Genomic DNA, 19,887 nt, shown 5'->3' with positions numbered 1-19,887 from the left:
TTCCTCAGTGCTGCCATGTAGATGGACCCCCTCCGCACCGCTGGCAAGAGGAGGACGAGGAGAGGGGGCGAAATGTCGAACGCCCCTCCGCCCGCCCCTCCGCCGACCACCGCCGCCATCAGCGGGCGGGAAAACGCCGGAGGCCAGCCGCCGCCCAGCGAGCCGGCCGAGCTGGCAAAGCATGCCGGCAGCATTTGGGCTCGTCCTGCCGGCCCAGCTGTTCGAGGGCAAAACCCTCTCCTGGGTCGGCTCTGCAAGGGTAGACTCGAGTATAGTTTAGGGGCGTTGTTAGCACAAAAACGCGGCCGAAAACTCGGCTTATACTCGAGTATATACGGTACATTTCATACACTGGAACTTAATAGTATAATGCCTGGAGAAAGCATTGGATTGTACAAAGGAGACTTAGTTTCAAGACCACCTTCAGCCTTGGGGCAAACCGAGTGACTTTAGGCCAGTTACTTCAACTTCTATCAACTTACATCACAGGATATTTTTGTGGGGGGGTGGGGGAAATAGAGGAGAGAGAACATATATTCTGCCAGAACTTTGGGCAGAAAGTAATACATTTTCTCTGTATACTCGCATATTAGGTACTTTTACAAGTAACACCCATAACTCATTGGGTCAGCATTTAGGAGATATTTTCTTACCTAAGCAGAGAAACAGAATGACTACAAGCAGGCAAAAAATCAGTGGATGTGGGAGCCCCCTATTCTTTCCTACCTACCTTCCATCCCTTCTCCTCTTTCCTTCTTTTCTTCCCTCCCTTCTTCAGACTCTTAAATCACAAAGTATCAAACAAGCATGAGCGTTTTAGTAGTATATAGATTAACAAAAATTAGAATTTATACTCTGCTTTAGTCCCAAAATTATTTCATTCCTTCTCAGCTACAAATTGAGAATAAAATGAATTTGAGGTCCTATCTATACTGTCACCATTATTACTTCCTAAATTCTCAGAAACAGTTTCAAGTCATTACACATTCTGACTTGAAAACACAAGTTGCAAGGAGCAAATAATGTTAAATTATTGTTGCCTCCAAGTTTCCATCGGCAATAACATAGAGTTTCCTCCATGAAAGATAAAAATAAAATATATAATCTCTAAACCCTTACTTCACGTTGGGTTCATTTGCCTGGTCTTATGAAAATAAAATGTGGTCCAGTTGCAAAGCTAAAATATGAAGCCCCTTTTCCCTGAGAAGAATTTTTAATGCTAAAATTAAAAATCAAGAAATGAAGGTGAGGCAAGAATTACCACCAGTGGAGAAAGGGTCACAAGTTTGCGAAGCTGTAGAATGTTATATTTCTTTAAAGAAAATACTAGCTTTAATAATAGTTTTACTGCAGTTTGAATGATACCAAAGAGCCAAAAATAAATTGCCTCTATTTTCCAATATGATTGTGTGTGAAAAGAGAAATCTGTCTCTTTCTTCAGACTAATGCAGAATTCTTGTGTGACATTCCTCTACATGTCACCTACATGCCACAATATAGCACATAGAATTGCAGCACAGGATATGTGTTGCAAATATTATTAGCACCGTTATTCATCAGATGCAACAGAGATAAAACAAGGTTATGCCTCCATATTTCTTCTTTCTGTTTCTAGGCAACTTCCTTGCTGAACTCTAGTACGTCATGAATGAAGCAGCATAGAGATATATGTATTTACTCTTTTTAAAAAAGATGCTCTTCTGAATCCATCATCCATTCCATATTCATCCTGCTGTTTCCTTCATTCATCAGATTTACATAACCAGTGGTACATTTACTGTATTATATACTGCACTAATATATTTCCAAACAATGCCCTTTCTAGTACATGACAAATGCTAAACATTTAGAGCAATATGACTGTGTTATTGTTATTAAATAATTGAGGATTTAGAAAAAGATGACAAAGCATATGTTTGATGAAACGTAGGCATACAGTAGACGTAATTAATTATCAGGCTGGAAACTATATTCCATGTACTCTTTTGAAGTAGGATTTTCATTGCATTTGAAATTTCATCCATTAAAGCATTGTTTTAAAAGGCTTGATTTTAGGCAAATTATTGGTCACTGTTAGATAAGTTACACTAAAGCCTTGTTCTGCTTGATTTCTGTACCACTTTGCTTTGTTCTCCTTCACCACCATGTCTATTCACTCTGCTCAAGATATTTGGTATAAAAAAAATGGGGAAGAGGAGGAGGAGAATCTGCCTCTCTGGAAGTCCTCATTGTCACTGGCAGAATAGAGGCTAATAAGTAATACATACGTTTCATATATGATTTTAAAATGTATAGATGCATTGTACAGTTTAATTTATTAATGGTATAGTTTTGCAACTTAAAATTGGTCAAATTTTGGCAGCTAAAACATTTCTGAAATGGATTCATTTATGATAAAACTAATTTTAAACATATGTATATAAAACTGATAATATGATATATGAAAAGGTTTTGTGATTTGTTTATTTCTTTATTTTATTTTATTATTTATTTAGGCAAAGTCATCAGCTAAGGTCCCATGATATAAATAAAATAAAATCTTCCAATATAATGTATGCCTATGCTATAAAGAAATTACTTTAAAATAATGCACAAACATAATACACGCATGCATACGCAAGCATGGATAACCTGAGATGTAAAGCAATTCATGGCACAATAGTACTTGTGATAATTTGTCTTCTACATGTCGTGTAGCCTATACAATGGCAGTTGTGTGACACAGCAATTTGAAACAGCATCCATGTGCTAACTATTAAAATGTGCACAATTTAAATGAATATACTGATGACTTTTATCCCAAAAATTGTATACATTTAGAAAATTCCGAATGAATTGTGTGTTTTCAAAAACTTCTTTTATTCTCCACAGTATTTACTTTCTCTTTACAGCAATGCCATAAATATCTTGAGAGAACTACATTGGATAAAGCAGCTATAGTGATAGAAATTACAAAGAAAAAAAATCTCAGAATGTGAATGAGCAGGTAACCTGGAAAAGAGCATATAAGTTCAAATGAAATTGAGTTTATCTTTGCATGATTGTGGAAATGTTATTCCATTCTATAACTAACTTCTTTTTTGTTGCTTTAAGAACTAGATTTAGTATGAAATCATTTTGAACTTGTCAAATAAATTTTTGATATAGGTACTTTTCTGATATAATGAAAGGGAGCAAGCTGCTCACAATTTAGCTGCTGAAAGAAAAACTGTCTGTTAGCTGGGACAGATATTGTGCATTGCTTGATGTTGTGATAGCTGTCATACAATTTACTTGCCACACATAGCACCCATTAGTACTCCTGAATTTGACCACCAACTGCCCTACAGGCATAGCAGCTTTGACATGACAGGACACTGTCATTCATGTAAACATCCAGGTTTTTTCCCCAAGTGTTTTTCCAATTTTATCCTGTACCTACTTGTTTACAAACTACCAGTTTCCCAAAATAAATTTGCCAGCTTTAGAGTGCCACAAAATCTTTATTATTTTTTAGAGTTGCAGAGTCAGACCAATGATACCCAATTTGTTCACACGTGCAGTTCAAGATAAATAAACATTTTAGCAAGCAAGATTATCCTAATATATATATAATGGCATCATTAAAGTTGAAAATATTTATCTTGTAAATATATTTATTTATTTTTATTTATTTATTTATTTGATTTTTATACCGCCCTTCTCCCGAAGGACTCAGGGCGGTGTACAGGCAAAATAAAAACAGACGAGACAATATACAGTATAAAATGCAAGATTAAAAAACTTATTATAATTAGCCTAAAAATTTAAAATGTATAGAAAACTAAGACCCCATTTAAAATTAATAATAAAAATTATAAGATCAATAAAATTTAAGCCAGCCCCGCGCGAATGAAAAGATATGTCTTCAGTTCGCGGCGAAAGGTCCGAAGGTCAGGTATTTGGCGTAAACCCGGGGGAAGTTCGTTCCAGAGTGTGGGACTGCAGCTGACTGAATCGAGATGCTGGCATCCACAGCCACTCCGTCTTGGAGGGATTGAGCTTGAGCCTGTTTCTCCCCATCCAGACCCGTACGGCTTCCAAACACCGGGACAGCACTTCAACAACTTCATTGGGGTGGCCTGGGGTGGAGAAGTACAGCTGAGTGTCATCAGCGTATTGTTGGTACCTCACCCCGAAGCCACTGATGATCTCACCCAACGGCTTCATATAGATGTTGAACAGAAGGGGCGAGAGAATCGACCCCTGCGGCACCCCACAAGTGAGGCCCCTCGCGGTCGACCTCTGCCCCCCTGTCAACACCATCTGCGACCGGTCGGAGAGATAGGAGGAGAACCACCGATGAACGGTGCCTCCCACTCCCAATCCCCCCAGCCGGCGCAGCAAGATACCATGGTTGATGGTATCAAAAGCCGCTGAGAGGTCTAATAGGACCAGGGCAGAGGAATAACCCCTGGCCCTGGCCCTCCAGGGATCATCCACCAATGCGACCAAAGCTGTCTCCGTGCTGTAACCGGGTCGGAAGCCGGACTGGAACGGGTCTAGATAGACGGATTCATCCAGGTATTGGGGTAGCTGTCGCGCCACAGCACTCTCTACAACCTTCGCAACAAAGCAAAGGTTGGAGACTGGACGATAATTTCCCAAAATAGCCGGGTCCAAAGAGGGCTTCTTGAGGAGGGGTCTCACCACCGCCTCTTTCAAGGCGGCAGGGAAAACCCCTTCCAACAAAGAAGCATTTATAATCCTCTGGAGCCAGCCTCGTGTCACCTCCTGAGTGGCCAGCACCAGCCAGGAAGGACACGGGTCCAGTAAACATGTAGTGGCGTGAAGCCTCCCCAACAACCTGTCCACGTCCTCGGGAGCCACAGGGTCAAATTCATCCCAAACAGACTCAACAAGACGTGCCTCCTCTCCCTCGCTTGGATCATCCCAATTTCGGTCCAGACCATCCCGGAGCTGAGCGATTTTGTCGTATAGATAACCACTAAACTCCTCGGCACGTCCCTGCAAAGGGTCATCCCGCACCTCCTGATGGAGGAGCGGGTCACCCGAAACAGGGCGGCCGGGCGGTTATCTGCCGACACAATGAGGGTGGAGGCGTAAGAACGCCTCGCCTCCCTCATTGCCACTAGGTAGGTCCTAGAATAGGACCTAACTAGTGTCCGATCAGCTTCGGAACGACTGGACCTCCAGGTGCTCTCTAGGCGTCTTCTCCGGCGTTTCATCTCCCTCAGCCCCTCGGAGAACCAAGGGGCCGGACGAGATCTGCGCCGGGTCAGAGGCCGCAAAGGCACGACACGGTCCAAGGCCCCAGCCGCGGCCTGTTCCCAGGCCGCAACTAGTTCCTCAGTCGTGCCGTGGGCCAGATCCTCAGGGAATGGCCCAAGCTCCGTCAGGAACCTCTCAGGGTCCATCAGGCACCTGGGACGGAACCAACGTGTAGGTAATCGCTCCCTGCGATTTAATAGTGAACCCTCAATATTTGCTCAGAAATAAGTTACACTGAGATTAATGAAGCTTTCTCATAAATACATGTAAGTAGTATTGCAACATTAGAAAAGTTACTTGATCTAAGTCTTGCATTAAAAATTGAAGTAATCATTCATATTATTTCTCTGTGAGAGAACGACATAAAATAAGAAATTAGGGAAATGGTAAATTAGCTGACTGAGAGAACTGATGGCAGAGAGAAAAAAAATGGACAAATTGGCTGACAAAAAAACTGAGATGATTAGTTAGCAGATAAAATAGAAAACTACATATTGAAAATTATTTGAATGTGACTTGACTGGGGCCAGGATCTGGGGAAATAATGACTAAATAAGGGGAAATGATTTCATTGAGACTTCTCTATACATTTTGGAAACTAAATTAATTATAAAGGAAATTATTTAATAATTTGGGGAAATTAGTTGGATTACTTTTCTATGAAATGAATGAAACAAAGGAAAATTTATGTCACAGGACAAAACTGTAGATATAAATAACCACTTTTTTGCTGTTGGGACCCAAAAATTATTTCTGCTTTTCATTTAGTTTCTTCATTAGTTTCTTGCTTTTAGCCTCGCTAACTCATATTCAGTCAAGTGAGGGCTGTGCTATATGGACATATGGCACAGTGGTTAGAATGCAGTACTGCAGGCTACTTCTGCTAACTGCTGGCTGCCTGCAATTGGGCAGTTTGAATCTCACCAGGCTCAAAGTTGACTCAGCCTTCCATCCTTCCAAGGCCAGTAAAATGAGGACCCAGATTGCTGGGAGCAAATATGCTGATTCTGTAAACTGCTTAGAGAGGGCTGTAAAGCACTGTATATAGTGGTATATAAAATCTAAGTGCTATTGCTATTGTTGTTCATTATTGTATATGACAAATTAGTTCAGGTTTTTTTTACTTCAGCAATCAGACTTGCATAAAATGTATGTTTCACAACTATAAAAATTATTTTATGAAACTGTTCACAACATTTTCTCAAAATGCCAGATGTACCAGTGCTCCCGGTTCTGTCCGGTTCTTTAGAACTGTTAGTAAAAGCGGTAGGAGGCTCCGCCCACCTGCCCAGACATCATAATTGACAATCTGCACATGTGCAAAATCTTCTGCACGAGCATGCGAGCGTGCTCCCATTGCGAACTGGTAGTAAAGGTAAGTAGAACCTACCCCTGAGATATACCACTTAGTTCCTAAACATTCTGAACACTTGATGATATATTTGATTCTACAGAAGGACGGAATAGAAAAAATGAAAGGTTGTAAAGCCTATGATGATATTTCTTCTTTATATATTCAATGCATTTTTTACCTAATAAGAATATTTATTATGTTTTTTATAATGAATGATACTGGTTTGGTTCCAAGATTGCTCTACTAGGTTACACCCAAAAAATATTTTATGTTCAAAAAATCTTACAACAAGCTTTTAATTATTGTATTGAATATTGCTTTATTCTAAAGTCTCCACTGCTCAAGTCTAATGTCGCCAATAAATTCCTAGAAGAATCAGTTGCTCACCCATTCTCTGAATTGCTAAAGTTAAAAAAAAGGAGGTATATAAAGGCCCATTGCCTTGTGGGTCTGTGATGTTTTAAAGTCTTTTTTAAAGAGTTTTACACACAGAATTTTTGCATCACTTAAGGCACTAGGTCAAATTGGGTGCTTTCAAATAGCTTTGGAGAAATTTAAGGGTTGTTCAGAGAATGGATTTACTTTTTGATTTTGCAAATTCTTGCACACCACTGAAATTTTCCTTCCATATGTGAACAAAGCTGAGAATGAGAGTGTCAGCTTTGGAAGCCATACTAGGCCGAAGGCTTCCACGCCAGCACTTTCTCCTGTGTGGGAAAGTAGGAGTGGGGATTTGATAGAGGGGGCCATTAGACATAATAACATTCTTCCTGCCAGTCAAGGTCAGGCCGAGCCTGCATCTGGAGAAGGAATGGTCGGAGTGATATCTCGAGATGGGACACTTGGTGAATGGAGCATGTGATCGGCAGAGGGGCCAAGGGGGGTGATTTTGGAGTTTGTTTTACTGAGGAAAGACCCAGATCCCCAGATTCGGAGTTTCCCCAGTTGTGCCAGTTTACCTATGCTAGTAAAAGAACTTTGAAAGATGTTTGCTTTGGAGTCTTTTCTGCAGGAGGGGGTTTTTTTGGAACGCTGACAGAGAGCTGAGTACAGTGTTTCTCTGACTATGTTCTGAGTAGGCAGTCAATGAGTTTGATTACATCTGTAAAATCATGCTTGTCAGAACACTATCAGAAGAGTGAGAATATGTGTGCCACACTCATCTGATATAATTTCTTTAGATGAGTTGAGTTGGAGGAAAACGGATGAGAAACATGGTATACTCTCCTGTTCATTTTACAATCTGATTTGTTATTTCTTGTATTATCTCCTTTTCACTAAAACTATACTGTTTTATTTTCATTATTTCTTAACTCTAAATCAGTTATTCAACTGATCTGTAATATAGTCCATGGCAGGCTCTATAATACAATCTGTCTGCAACTGTTTGGGTCATTCAGTCTCTTGTTTATTTGATTCTGCCTAATGGTAATTTATTTCTCAAATTTTCCCCCAAATAAAAAATAAACAACCAGTTCTGTTTCATTCAGGTATTTGTCTATCCTGACCACACTCTAAGTGAATTTTCATTGCATAGATAGATCTTGGAGGTTTTCAGTTATATGATTGTGTATAAAAGCTTATTGTATTATATTATATTATATTATATTATATTATATTATATTATATTATATTATATTATATTATATTATATTATATTATATTATATTATATTATATTATATTATATTATATTATATTATATTATATTATATTATATGAAAGTGTTAATATATACACCTCCATTTTTTAAATTAACAAGCAGCACATAATTCTCAGAAAAAGTTAACGCTGCCAAAGAACTACAATATATCAATTGGCTCTTTAGCCCCCCCAAAAATCAAGTGATCGGCTTTTCTATTTTTAGTAAAGTTTATTTTTAAAATAGTTTTTGCAAAGAAGTTGAATTAGGTTGGGGCCGATTCAATAATTTTCCTTAAAAGTGTTTCACATTTTTATTATATGAAGTTTTGATGTTATTTGTTTTAAACTTTCATCATTAATGTTTTGGAAATAATCTATCATCTCTGCTATGTTATCTCAATGAAAAATCAAAAGAGATGTTAATGTTCCTTATTAGTTCAGTGGTCAACTTTTTATTGAATTAATCTCAAATTCATTGAAACTGAATTTTGTTCCTTTTATATCTCTAAAACTCAAATTGAATATTGCTTTCTTCAATTTGGAAGTTGGTTGATTCATACATCACTATTAACAATGCCCCTTTGTAATGTAAAAGTACATTATTTGATTAAAAGATGAATTAGATAGGTAGAGGAAGACTTAAGAAAGCATGTTTGCGACTGGAGAAATAAAACTGGGGTTTCAAACTGGAAAGCTGGTTCACTATGAAAGTAATAAAGACAGTCCACATTATAATTAAAATACTGTTAAGAATAAAGTGATTCAAACTTTTAAAAAATATAAATTTATAATGTTTTCTGAAGATTGTATACCTACTAAAATTATTGGGGAACATTTTCTTGTAGTATTACTATAGTGTATTAATATATGGTATAGTATATTAATACATATATTAATATGCATAAGTAATATTTACTGTATATATTATCTAAATATTCACATCTATGTTATCTAAGAATAACATAACCTATCAAGCATTTTAATAAATAAAATGTTAAAAACAAAAGAATCAGCTTGATAAGTAGGACACAGAATATATATACAACTTGATTTCTCTAGCAGTTAGAGGAAAATAAGTATGAAACATTATTTAAATATACTAGTGAATTGGTTCTGATCAACATGGGTCCTATTATAGCTTCCTTTATTATAATTCAAATAATTTGTACATTATTGGCACAATATAATATCTGCATTCTTTTTTCACTTGGAATCCAAATATATTAAAGCACATCTCAGCTTATTAATGCAAGTCAATATAGATCCATGTAGAGATAAAATGGTTTGATTGAAAGATAATTGACAAAAATGCCTTATTTATCTTGGACAAAACATAGCAATATACCGTTCCTCTTGGTGTAAGATTATTTACTTACTGCTTTATAGGTTCTTTTTTGTCCAGCATGTTTTCTGATTTGCTCTCCATTTGGTCCTGTTTCCACGTGCATGGAGTAGATTATATCAAAGAAATCTTCAACAACAGCTACCTGTCTTAATGACAGCTTTTCATCTACCCCAATTCCATCCTAAGAAGAAATGATAGGAAACACAAAATGAAAATATAGATTACTAGAAAACATATCTTATGGCTAGAGTAAATTGAAGATATTGTCACTGATATCCAGTGGTGGGATTCAAGTAATTTAACAACTGGTTCTCTGCCCTAATGATTTCTTCCAACAACCAGTTTGCCAAACTGTTCAGACAGTTAACAACCGGTTCTCCCGAAGTGGTGCGAACTGGCTGAATCCCACCACTGCTGATCATATACCACTTAACTGTCAAATCAGTGATACTAATATTATGACTACACAATAAATATAAGTGTATATAGGTTTCTAAGTGATGGTTTATATTTAATTGGAATAGACGAAGCAGTCAATAATTGATTCAAAATTTGTGAATGGATTCAATAGAAATCTATGTGCATATATATATAGATAGATATACACACACACACACACACACACACACACACACACACTGTACAGACACACACGTACGTGTGTGTGTGTGTGTGTGTGTGTTCATTTAAGATTCTTACTGAATCTGAAAACATATCAAGGCCTGGTTTCACCAAAATCACGTATATCGAACCATAAGCATAATTGGAACATTACTATCACTTTGAATTGGCTGACTACTGCGTTTTACAATTATTTGCTTAGTGATCATTTTAAGTTAAAACAGCACTGAAAAAAAGTTAGTAGTAGAAAAGAGAAATGTGGTGGAGTGTTGGTACTGCATTAGCTGTAGTTGATTTAGCTGTGTAAGCCTCTCGCAAATGTGTGAGGACAACTGCATAAATATTTGACCCAGTACTTGACAAATAACAAATTTAGCAATGGTGAGGCTTCAGGTAAAATGCTCGCTCACATTCAAAGAGCGTTAGACATCTGTGAAATCTTATATATAAATATTCAGGAATAAATCCACTTATGTTCGGTTGGATGTATTATTCTGTTAATAGTTATAGAAATTCAGCCAGTCAGATTAATACAATTAGATTCAGTTAACTTAAATGCTGCCACTTGAATGGAATTTACACATGGTTCACTTCAGTGGACTGGGACTAATACTGTGCTTAGTCTGATCTGCTGAATCTGGAAACTGCACCTGAGTGGGTGGAGGAACAGCCTTACTGCAGAATACTGAATAAGTTCTCTGTCTTGATCTTGTGTAATACTGATGTGATACTATGATTTTGTTTTGTTTTGCTGTCACATTTATGTTGCACACCATACAATTGCTATAAATCTATAGATGCTTTGCTGACAGGGGAATTCTGGGAGTTGAAGTCCACCCATCTGAAAATGGACAAGGTCGAGAAACATTGGCCTAGAATATTGTCATGTTTCTTACTGTAAGCTTGTTGTGGTTGGAAGAAATTGTCTTATTTGCTCTTATTTTTCTCGCTCATTAAAGACAATTCTTTTCTTTGCATGATTTAAGGCTTTTTTCTGCTAGGGATTTTTTGTTAGATGACAGAAAGGAGGCTAGGCGGCTTCTTATTACTTCATTTTCTATAGTATTCTCTGTGGCTATGTGGAAACTGAGCAGAAATTGGTGACATACAGCTCCTCCTCTTCTTCCTCCTCTTCATCTTCATTAGAAGGGACAGGAACAGTAGTGGGTTGCTACCAGTTCTCCCCGGATCAGGTGAACTGGTAGCGGCGGCGGTGAGAGGCTGTGCCCACGTGCCCGGATGCTCCTGCCTGTGCACAGAAGCATCACGTGCGCACGCCTACGAGCGAACCGGTAGCGATGGGTTTTGAAACCCGCTCCTGGACAGGAAGTATGATTGGAAGGTACATGTAAATCAGTACTTCATATAGTATTGCAAGTTTTTCCTCTTTTCTTACTGGTGTTTTGTTTCATGTTTCCTACCTGATCACAGGGACTGGTGATAATCATAAAAAGTTGACAGTGCTCTCCTAAAAATGCTTGGGATGCTTCCTGTCATCAATGGCTGGGAATTTGTTAAAAATAAATTCATCCCTTTACTGTCATCATGCCTCGCCAGAATCATTACAAAATTTAACATAGAAACTTTTACAAAATCCCTAACTCTATGTCATGTGTGTTAAGTAAATATGACCACTTAGTCAATACATTTCTCCAGTTACATCAATATTGCTTATATTGACTGGCAAAACATCTCCAAAATTTCTGTCTTGAATCTTCCCTGACGCTACTTGGAGATTGAATTTATCAACCATGACACTGAATTATACATTTTTCTTTAAGAAGCCTCTTTTCTTGATGTTATTATAAAATTGCATCGTCAGCAAGACAGAACAATACCAATGAATACGTCTACAAGATTTACAAAGCAAAAATCTGAATGGCAGCAAAGAGAAATAGAAACTTGATCTCTTTTTCGTTATCTAATGCCTTTCCATATTATTCCATATATTTCCATAACCCTATCTTGGAGGAAAACAAATATACCTCAAACTACAAATCACTCATTTATCAAAGTCATATCAGAGCAACAGTATATTCAGTAAGTTACAGGAGCATAGTGACCAAGCAGTTAAGATACTAGGCTTATCGACTGGAAAGTCAGCAGTTTGAGTCCTAAGTACCATATGTCGGAGTGAGCTTCCATTACTTGCCCAACTCCTGCCAACCTAGCAGTTCAAAAGCATGTAAATGCAAGAAGATAAACAGGTACCACTTCAGTGGAAAGGTAATAGTATTCTGTGCACCTTTGGCATATAGTCATACTGGCCACATGACCACAGAACAACACTTTGACTGTGAATAGGAAATGAGGATTGCCTTTTAGAGTTGGACACAACTGGCAGGGGAAACATTTACCTTTTTATTTTCAGTAAGTTAGCCACGAAAATTAGTACATCGCACATACACATTGCAAATATTTTCTTTGTAGTGGAAAATATTAAGTCAGAGACTGTTACAAAAGTGAAAATACCAATGATCAGTAATTTCTACTTTTTTCATAATTAATGCTACAAACACATAATTATCCAGCACACAGATGGCTTTGAAGCCATTCTCAGATAAAATAAAAAAAAAATAATAACTTGCTTAAAACTCTGCAGCCATTGCCATTATGTATTTTCAGAATCCTGATAATCTTCCAGAAAGCCTAAATCTGGGGAAGCCATTGAATGGTTGTTTTAAGCATAGACTGCACCCTTTCTATTATTTTGTTATTATAATTTTGTAACTGTTTTAAATTTGTTTTAATGGTTGAATAATACGGATTTTTAGTTTTGATTTTATGTCACCTAGAGTCACATGTAAGTAAGAAAGGTGGCTATATAAATTAAATAAACAAATGTGTTAATATGTGCATCTGCAACAAACATGGTTGAAATCTGTATACAGGGGAGCCTTTAAGGACTACTTGTAAGATAGTTAGCCCTGCATTCAGTATTTAGTATTCATATTATACCCATGTAAGGCCAACTGATACCATAAGTAAAACCCAACAATATTGTCCCCAGCTCTTCTATTACTGAACTGACAAAATCTTAACACCCAGTGTGTCGAAAACTAAAATCAAATATGACCATGAAAGAATTAAAGGAATGGTAGCTCCCCATTCCTTCCATTGATGCCATATGCATGTGCTTATTTTACTTAATGTTTAATTCAGGACTTGCTACAGGCCTTGCGCTGGCTTCCACTTGGACTCAGGATACACTAAAGAGCCATGGTGGCACAGTGGTTTAGAATGCAGTACTGTAGGCTAATTCACTGCTCGCTCCAGGAGAATAATTCTGAACAGCTCAGGTTGACTCAGCCTTCCGTCTTTCTGAGGTTGGTAAAATGAGGACCTGGATTGTTGGGGACAATATGCTGTATGCAGTATATGCTATTGCTTTTGCTATTTCAAAATTTTGGTTATGTTGTATAAAGCCATTTATAGTTTAGATCTGGGTATTGGCGAATCTTTTCAGCACCAAGTGCCGAAAAGGGAGCACTTCACATGTTCTTGTCAAGGCTGAGACCAGGAAGAGAAGCTACCCAGGGGACATGCGTGTGCCAGTTTCCAGTGCACGCATGCATACTGGCCAGCAAGTCTTCCAGTTTTTGGCATGTATCCGCCAATCAGCTGGCCAGTGCGCATGCTCACACCGGAAAATGGAAGACCAGCTCTTCTGGTTTCCGGCACTGCTGCACGCACAAAGGCCACCTGATCGTCACATGCACATGCATGCCAGAACCCCAGAAGAGGAATGGGCAATGCCGCGCATGCCAGGTGACATGGCTCCAGATGCCACTTCGGGCACACGTGCCATAGGTTCGCCATCATGGTACTAGGTCATCAAAAGAGAAGCTACTCTTAATTACCTACTTTTAAGGAAGTAAAGGAAGCTAACACCTGAAAATGTTACTTTAGAACAGTCTCCCTGTGGAGATCAATAGACCCTTTTCTTGTTTGTAGTCAGGAAGATGCTGAATGAGAAACTGTTTATAGAGCATTCTAGTGAGACTTTATTATTTGATCAACTTTTAAGGTTTTCTTTTTATAGTAAATGATTTAATTGTGTTTATATTATGTAAACCGCTGAAAGATTATACTGATTGCAGCATGATATAAATGCTATAAATACATCAATAATCTATTTAGGAATTTTTGTCTCCTCTCAAACACACTGGCTTGGGATAAACTTCTTTGATTACAATCATGATCATAACATTGTTTTTGTAGAGTCTATAAAATCATTAGTCTTAACTATAACAAAATATAATGAAGCAAACAAGTACAAATAAAATTATAAGCACTTCAATAAACTGAATTACCAATGTTGACAGGGTTGACATGACATTTACCTCCAATTTCAGTATTACATTAGAGTCCGTTCATTTTTATATTCTGGGAATATATAAAAAGCAAGGCATAATCTACTAGATATTATATTCTCCCCAATGGTGCTAAGTAATAATAATAATAATAATAATATTTTAATTTGTATACCGCCCTTCTCCAGAAGGACTCAGGGCGGTGAACAGCCAAAATAAAATACAAAAAGAACAACACATACAATATTAAGAACAACCCTTAAAAGACTTATTCAATTGGCCAAATTTAAAATACAATAACACCCTATAAAATTTACAAAAATTTAAAACCCATTAAATCAAATTAAAATTTAAAAAAAATCAAGCCAGTCCAGCAAGACAGAATAAATAGGTTTTAAGTTCGCGGCGAAAGGTCTTAAGGTCAGATAGTTGTCGAAGTCCAGGGGGAAGTTCGTTCCACAGGGTAGGAGCCCCCACAGAGAAGGCCCTCCCCCTGGGGGCCGCCAGTCGACATTGTTTGGCTGACGGCACCCTAAGGAGTCCCTCTCTGTGCGAACGCACCGATCGCTGGGAGATAGAAGACGGCAGTAGACGGTCCCGTAAAGGAATTAAGAAATCTAAGCAATACCTATTCAGAAGAAGCAAATTGTCTAATAAAAAATATTGGATTTTATCAGATGTACCTCAATAGGAACTATCTTGAGAGATGTTATATAAATAAAATTATGGATAGAATAACTTCTCAATCTTTTTTAGCTTTGAGTTAATGTATCTAGAGAAGGTGACAATGGGGATCCACAGAAGAAGTGGAGAACAAATATTGAAATACGTGTGTAATGATGATGAGACAAATGAAGTTTTTAACAGTACTTGTAATAGATATCAAAATGCAAGACTGTAATGGCATCATTTGTATGATGATGTTATTCCTCATACATCATCATTTTGGTGTCACAATAGTTTGTACAAACATGGCAAGGATGGCTTTTTTTTTTTTTTTTTTTGGGTGACCTGAAGTGACATCTTCTGCTTAAAACATATAAATACAGAATAAAAACAATTTAAAAAACTTATTTTAAAGCCCGTTAATTAAAATATACAGATAAAACCTAATTAAAACCCATAAAATTAAAATCTAGCTCAGTCCTGCACAATTAAATAAATATGTTTTAAGCCCGCGGCGGAAGGTCCGAAGGTCCGGAAGCTGACGGAGTCCGGGGGGTAGTTCGTTCCAAAGGGTGGGAGCCCCCACAGAGAAGGCCCTTCCCCTGGGCGTCGCCAGACGACATTGCCTCGCTGACGGCACCCTGAGGAGACCCTCTGTGAGAGCGCACGGGTCGGTGAGAGGTATTCGTTAGGTGGGAGCCCCCACAGAGAAGGCCCTTCCCCTGGGCGTCGCCAGACGACATTGCCTCGCTGACGGCACCCTGAGGAGACCCTCTCTGTGAGAGCGCACGGGTCGGTGAGAGGTATTCGGTAGCAGAAGGCGGTCCCGTAAATAACCCGGCCCAATGCCATGGAGCGCTTTAAAGGTGGTCACCAAAACCTTGAAGCGCACCCGGAAGGCCACAGGTAGCCAGTGCAGTCTGCGCAGGAGCGGTGTTATACGGAGCCACGAGGGCTCCATCTATCACCCGCAGCCGCATTCTGGACTAACTGCAGCCTCCGGATGCCCTTCAAGGGGAGCCCCATGTAGAGAGCATTGCAGTAATCCAGGCGAGACGTCACGAGTGCGTGAGTGACCGTGCATAGGGCATCCCGGTCCAGAAAGGGGCGCAACTGGCGTACCAGGCGAACCTGGTAGAACGCTCTCCTGGAGACGGCCGTCAAATGGTCTTCTAGAGACAGCCGTTCGTCCATCATCATTTTGGTGTCACAATAGTTTGTACAAACATGGCAAGGATGGCTTTTTTTTGGGGGGGGGGGGTGACCTGAAGTGACATCTTCTGCTTAAAAACAGAAGAAATTGTAAGGTTCAAAAAATGGACAGTGATGTTAGTATTCTCTCCAAATGTCTGTTTTTAAGATTTCCTCTGAGAGGATGTCATGCTCATAATCCCCCTATGATTTTTTTAAGTCAGACAGTAAAGCACAGATCAAATACAAATTCCCTTCTAGCCTAATAGATTCATCCTAAAGGCCTCCCTTTTTGGATTCCAATTGTTCTCTCAGACCTGGAAAAAGGAAATTCACTATTGGCTAGAGTTTCCCAAATCTGGGGCATTCATTAAGGAGATGAACCAGGCAACATTGCCTCGCTGACGGCACCCTGAGGAGACCCTCTCTGTGAGAGCGCACGGGTCGGTGAGAGGTATTCGTAGCAGAAGGCGGTCCCGTAAATAACCCGCCCAATGCCATGGAGCGCTTTAAAGGTGGTCACCAAAACCTTGAAGCGCACCCGAAGGCCACAGGTAGCCAGTGCAGTCTGCGCAGGATGGTGTTATACGGAGCCACGAGGGCTCCATCTATCACCCGCAGCCGCATTCTGGACTAACTGCAGCCTCCGGATGCCCTTCAAGGGGAGCCCCATGTAGAGAGCATTGCAGTAATCCAGGCGAGACGTCACGAGTGCGTGGTGACCGTGCATAGGGCATCCCGGTCCAGAAAGAAACTGGCGTACCAGGCGAACCTGGTAGAACGCTCTCCTGGAGACGGCCGTCAAATGGTCTTCTAGAGACAGCCGTTCGTCCATCATCATTTTGGTGTCACAATAGTTTGTACAAACATGGCAAGGATGGCTTTTTTTTTTTTTTTTTTTGGGTGACCTGAAGTGACATCTTCTGCTTAAAAACAGAAGAAATTGTAAGGTTCAAAAAATGGACAGTGATGTTAGTATTCTCTCCAAATGTCTGTTTTTAAGATTTCCTCTGAGAGGATGTCATGCTCATAATCCCCCTATGATTTTTTTAAGTCAGACAGTAAAGCACAGATCAAATACAAATTCCCTTCTAGCCTAATAGATTCATCCTAAAGGCCTCCCTTTTTGGATTCCAATTGTTCTCTCAGACCTGGAAAAAGGAAATTCACTATTGGCTAGAGTTTCCCAGATCTGGGGCATTCATTAAGGAGATGAACCAATAAGTAATAACCCCGTCTCTTCCGCAGTGCTTTCTTCTCACTGGCTGAAGGACTTTTTGGTGCTCTATGGCTAGGCAGCTGAGATGCTTCTTTGCCAGCCAGCTGCTTCCCAGCTCTGGTCAGCTTACTGTTCGACAGACAGTTGGGTGGGTGAGCAAGCAGTGACTGGGGAACCGGTTCGGGGGTGTGGCCAGGCTGCCCTTACTACCAGTTCAGAGAACTAGTCCCTAAAGTTACTACCTATTCGGTATAACTGGACAGAACCAGACAGAACCGGTAGGAACCCTCCACTGATTCTCACTCCCAAATCATTTAATTTGTTCTAAAACAATCAGTTTATGAGAAGATAAACACCAATTTATACAGTTGTCACAGAGAAGACCTCAGGCTAATCCAGAGCTTCTCTCCTCTAGTTGGGCAATAAATTATATTTAAATTATTGCACTCGCTTTGAATCCTTGTTACTATCTCAAATTTTTCACTCAGGTCTAAGAGATAGATGATAGATAGATAGATAGATAGATAGATAGATAGATAGATAGATAGATAGATAGATAGATAGATAGATAGAAAGATAAAATCAAATATGATTCATAGTTTGTTAGTTATTATACTTCTAAGTAGCAGATTTTATTTGATTCTCTTTCTGTTTCAGTTTAGACTGTGCTAGAGGGATTAATCCTATAATGTCAAACTAGACGATCTAATCATCTCCATCTATGATTTTGCAATGCAGCAGCTGTACAACAGCTTGTTGTAAACAGGTTCATTGTCTCCACACTGTTCCCAGTGGACAACTGCCTCTTTCCTAAAACCATAGCTATAACAAACTATTAATTGTCACCAGGGCTAGCAGTCTCGGGGAAAGCAAAGGGCAGTTTACAAGGTCCCCCACTTCTGGATCCCCTACAACCAATGCTACAGGCAGATCTGTCATTCTGAATTACCTTTTGTTTATTTTGTACCCCTTTGTTTATGCCAGTAACAAAAACAATTGTGATGGACTAGCAGTTGAATAGGATTGAAGTAATGAACAATAATTATTTATAAATTATAGTACAACCAAATATAATACTTCTGGTTGACATGAAAGAAAAAAAATCAGGATACAGGATCGAATAACACATCCACTAGCCTTCCTTCAAAAGATCAAAATTTGTTTCTATTGGGGAAAAAAACATGTAAGAAAACTTAAATAGCTTAGCTTCAGGTTATCTATAGAACACCTTCCCAATACAAAGCAATTTATCTATTAAGATGCTTGAGAGAGGCTCTTCTCTATGTCCCACATCTTAAAATGTGTTTCATAGAGATATGAGAAAAGCCTATGGCTATGCTATCATCTACAAGGGGCTTGATTTGATTTAGCCAGCTGGGTGACCCTGGGCCAGTCAGTCTCTCTCAGCCCAACTCTTCAGTTATTGTAGTAGGAGGAAGCTTTGTGGGATATGCGAATTACATGGAAAAATAATAAATATGGAATATAAATAAATAAACAACAAACTTGGCACTGAAATGAAAAAAAAAGCGTACACCAAGTGAACCTGACTTAGAAAGACGTCCCAAAATGTATGTAAATTATGATAGCTAGGACATTCAAAGTAGAACTTTCTACAATCTTAGATTCATATACAAAAGATTGCAGAATATAGATATGATGTTAAAAGAAGAAGTCTTAACCCTCCTGTAGCCAATCCATTATAGAAGTATTGGCATCATGATAAATACATACAGTATATTTGTACAAATAAAAAATATTCATTGTTCCTGATTAGTTCCCATGAACATTCACCAGATGGAATTAAGAATCACAAAATAAAACTACTGCTTTTAAATTTCAATTCATAAGGAAATGACTGAAGTATTTTTAGTATACGATGCTGAAAAACTCACTTAATTATACCTTATTAGCTGATATTCAGAGAAGTCTCTTTTTAAAACTGTGCAGTTTCTTATTTAAACCAAAGTAAGGAAAAGTATTCAGAGAAAAGCGACAGTATGCATCTTCAATTTTTTAAAAGAGGCAGTGAGGTATACTGCTACTGAAAATACAGTATACATTTCTGTTTATATCCATTATTTGTGGATATCAATTCATCCACAAAACAAACTCCATCAGTAGTAATAGAATGTAAGAAATATCAAATTCTAAAGATGCAAGAATAAACTTTGTCACGTGGCATTACATGATGTATGGCTAATATAATTCATTTCTAATTTTATTTTGAAACGTTCAGCCGATCTAATTGAATAGTATAAGAGGTTTTTCTTTCTTTTGTTAAC

General features: G+C 38.5%; 1 protein-coding gene across 5 annotated transcripts in view; it reads right to left on the bottom strand.

Moving 5' to 3' along the window:
* NOL4 (nucleolar protein 4) overlaps positions 1-19,887 on the bottom strand; it is a 167,294-nt gene that overhangs the window by 91,571 nt on the left and 55,836 nt on the right. For 3 of the 5 annotated variants that reach the window (XM_058178221.1, XM_058178223.1, XM_058178224.1), the window contains exon 2: positions 9,624-9,773. In XM_058178221.1, coding sequence (XP_058034204.1) covers positions 9,624-9,773 — 150 coding nt within the window. Of the gene's footprint in view, positions 1-7,641; positions 7,669-9,619; positions 9,774-19,887 lie in introns of all 5 variants that reach the window. The other 2 variants (XM_058178220.1, XM_058178222.1) reach the window with 1 other exon arrangement.

The sequence above is a fragment of the Ahaetulla prasina genome, chromosome 3 (genome assembly GCF_028640845.1).
Source record: "Ahaetulla prasina isolate Xishuangbanna chromosome 3, ASM2864084v1, whole genome shotgun sequence".
Taxonomy (NCBI): domain Eukaryota; kingdom Metazoa; phylum Chordata; class Lepidosauria; order Squamata; family Colubridae; genus Ahaetulla; species Ahaetulla prasina.
Note: the sequence above shows the minus strand (reverse complement) of the source record. Positions and strands in the feature narration are given on the sequence as shown.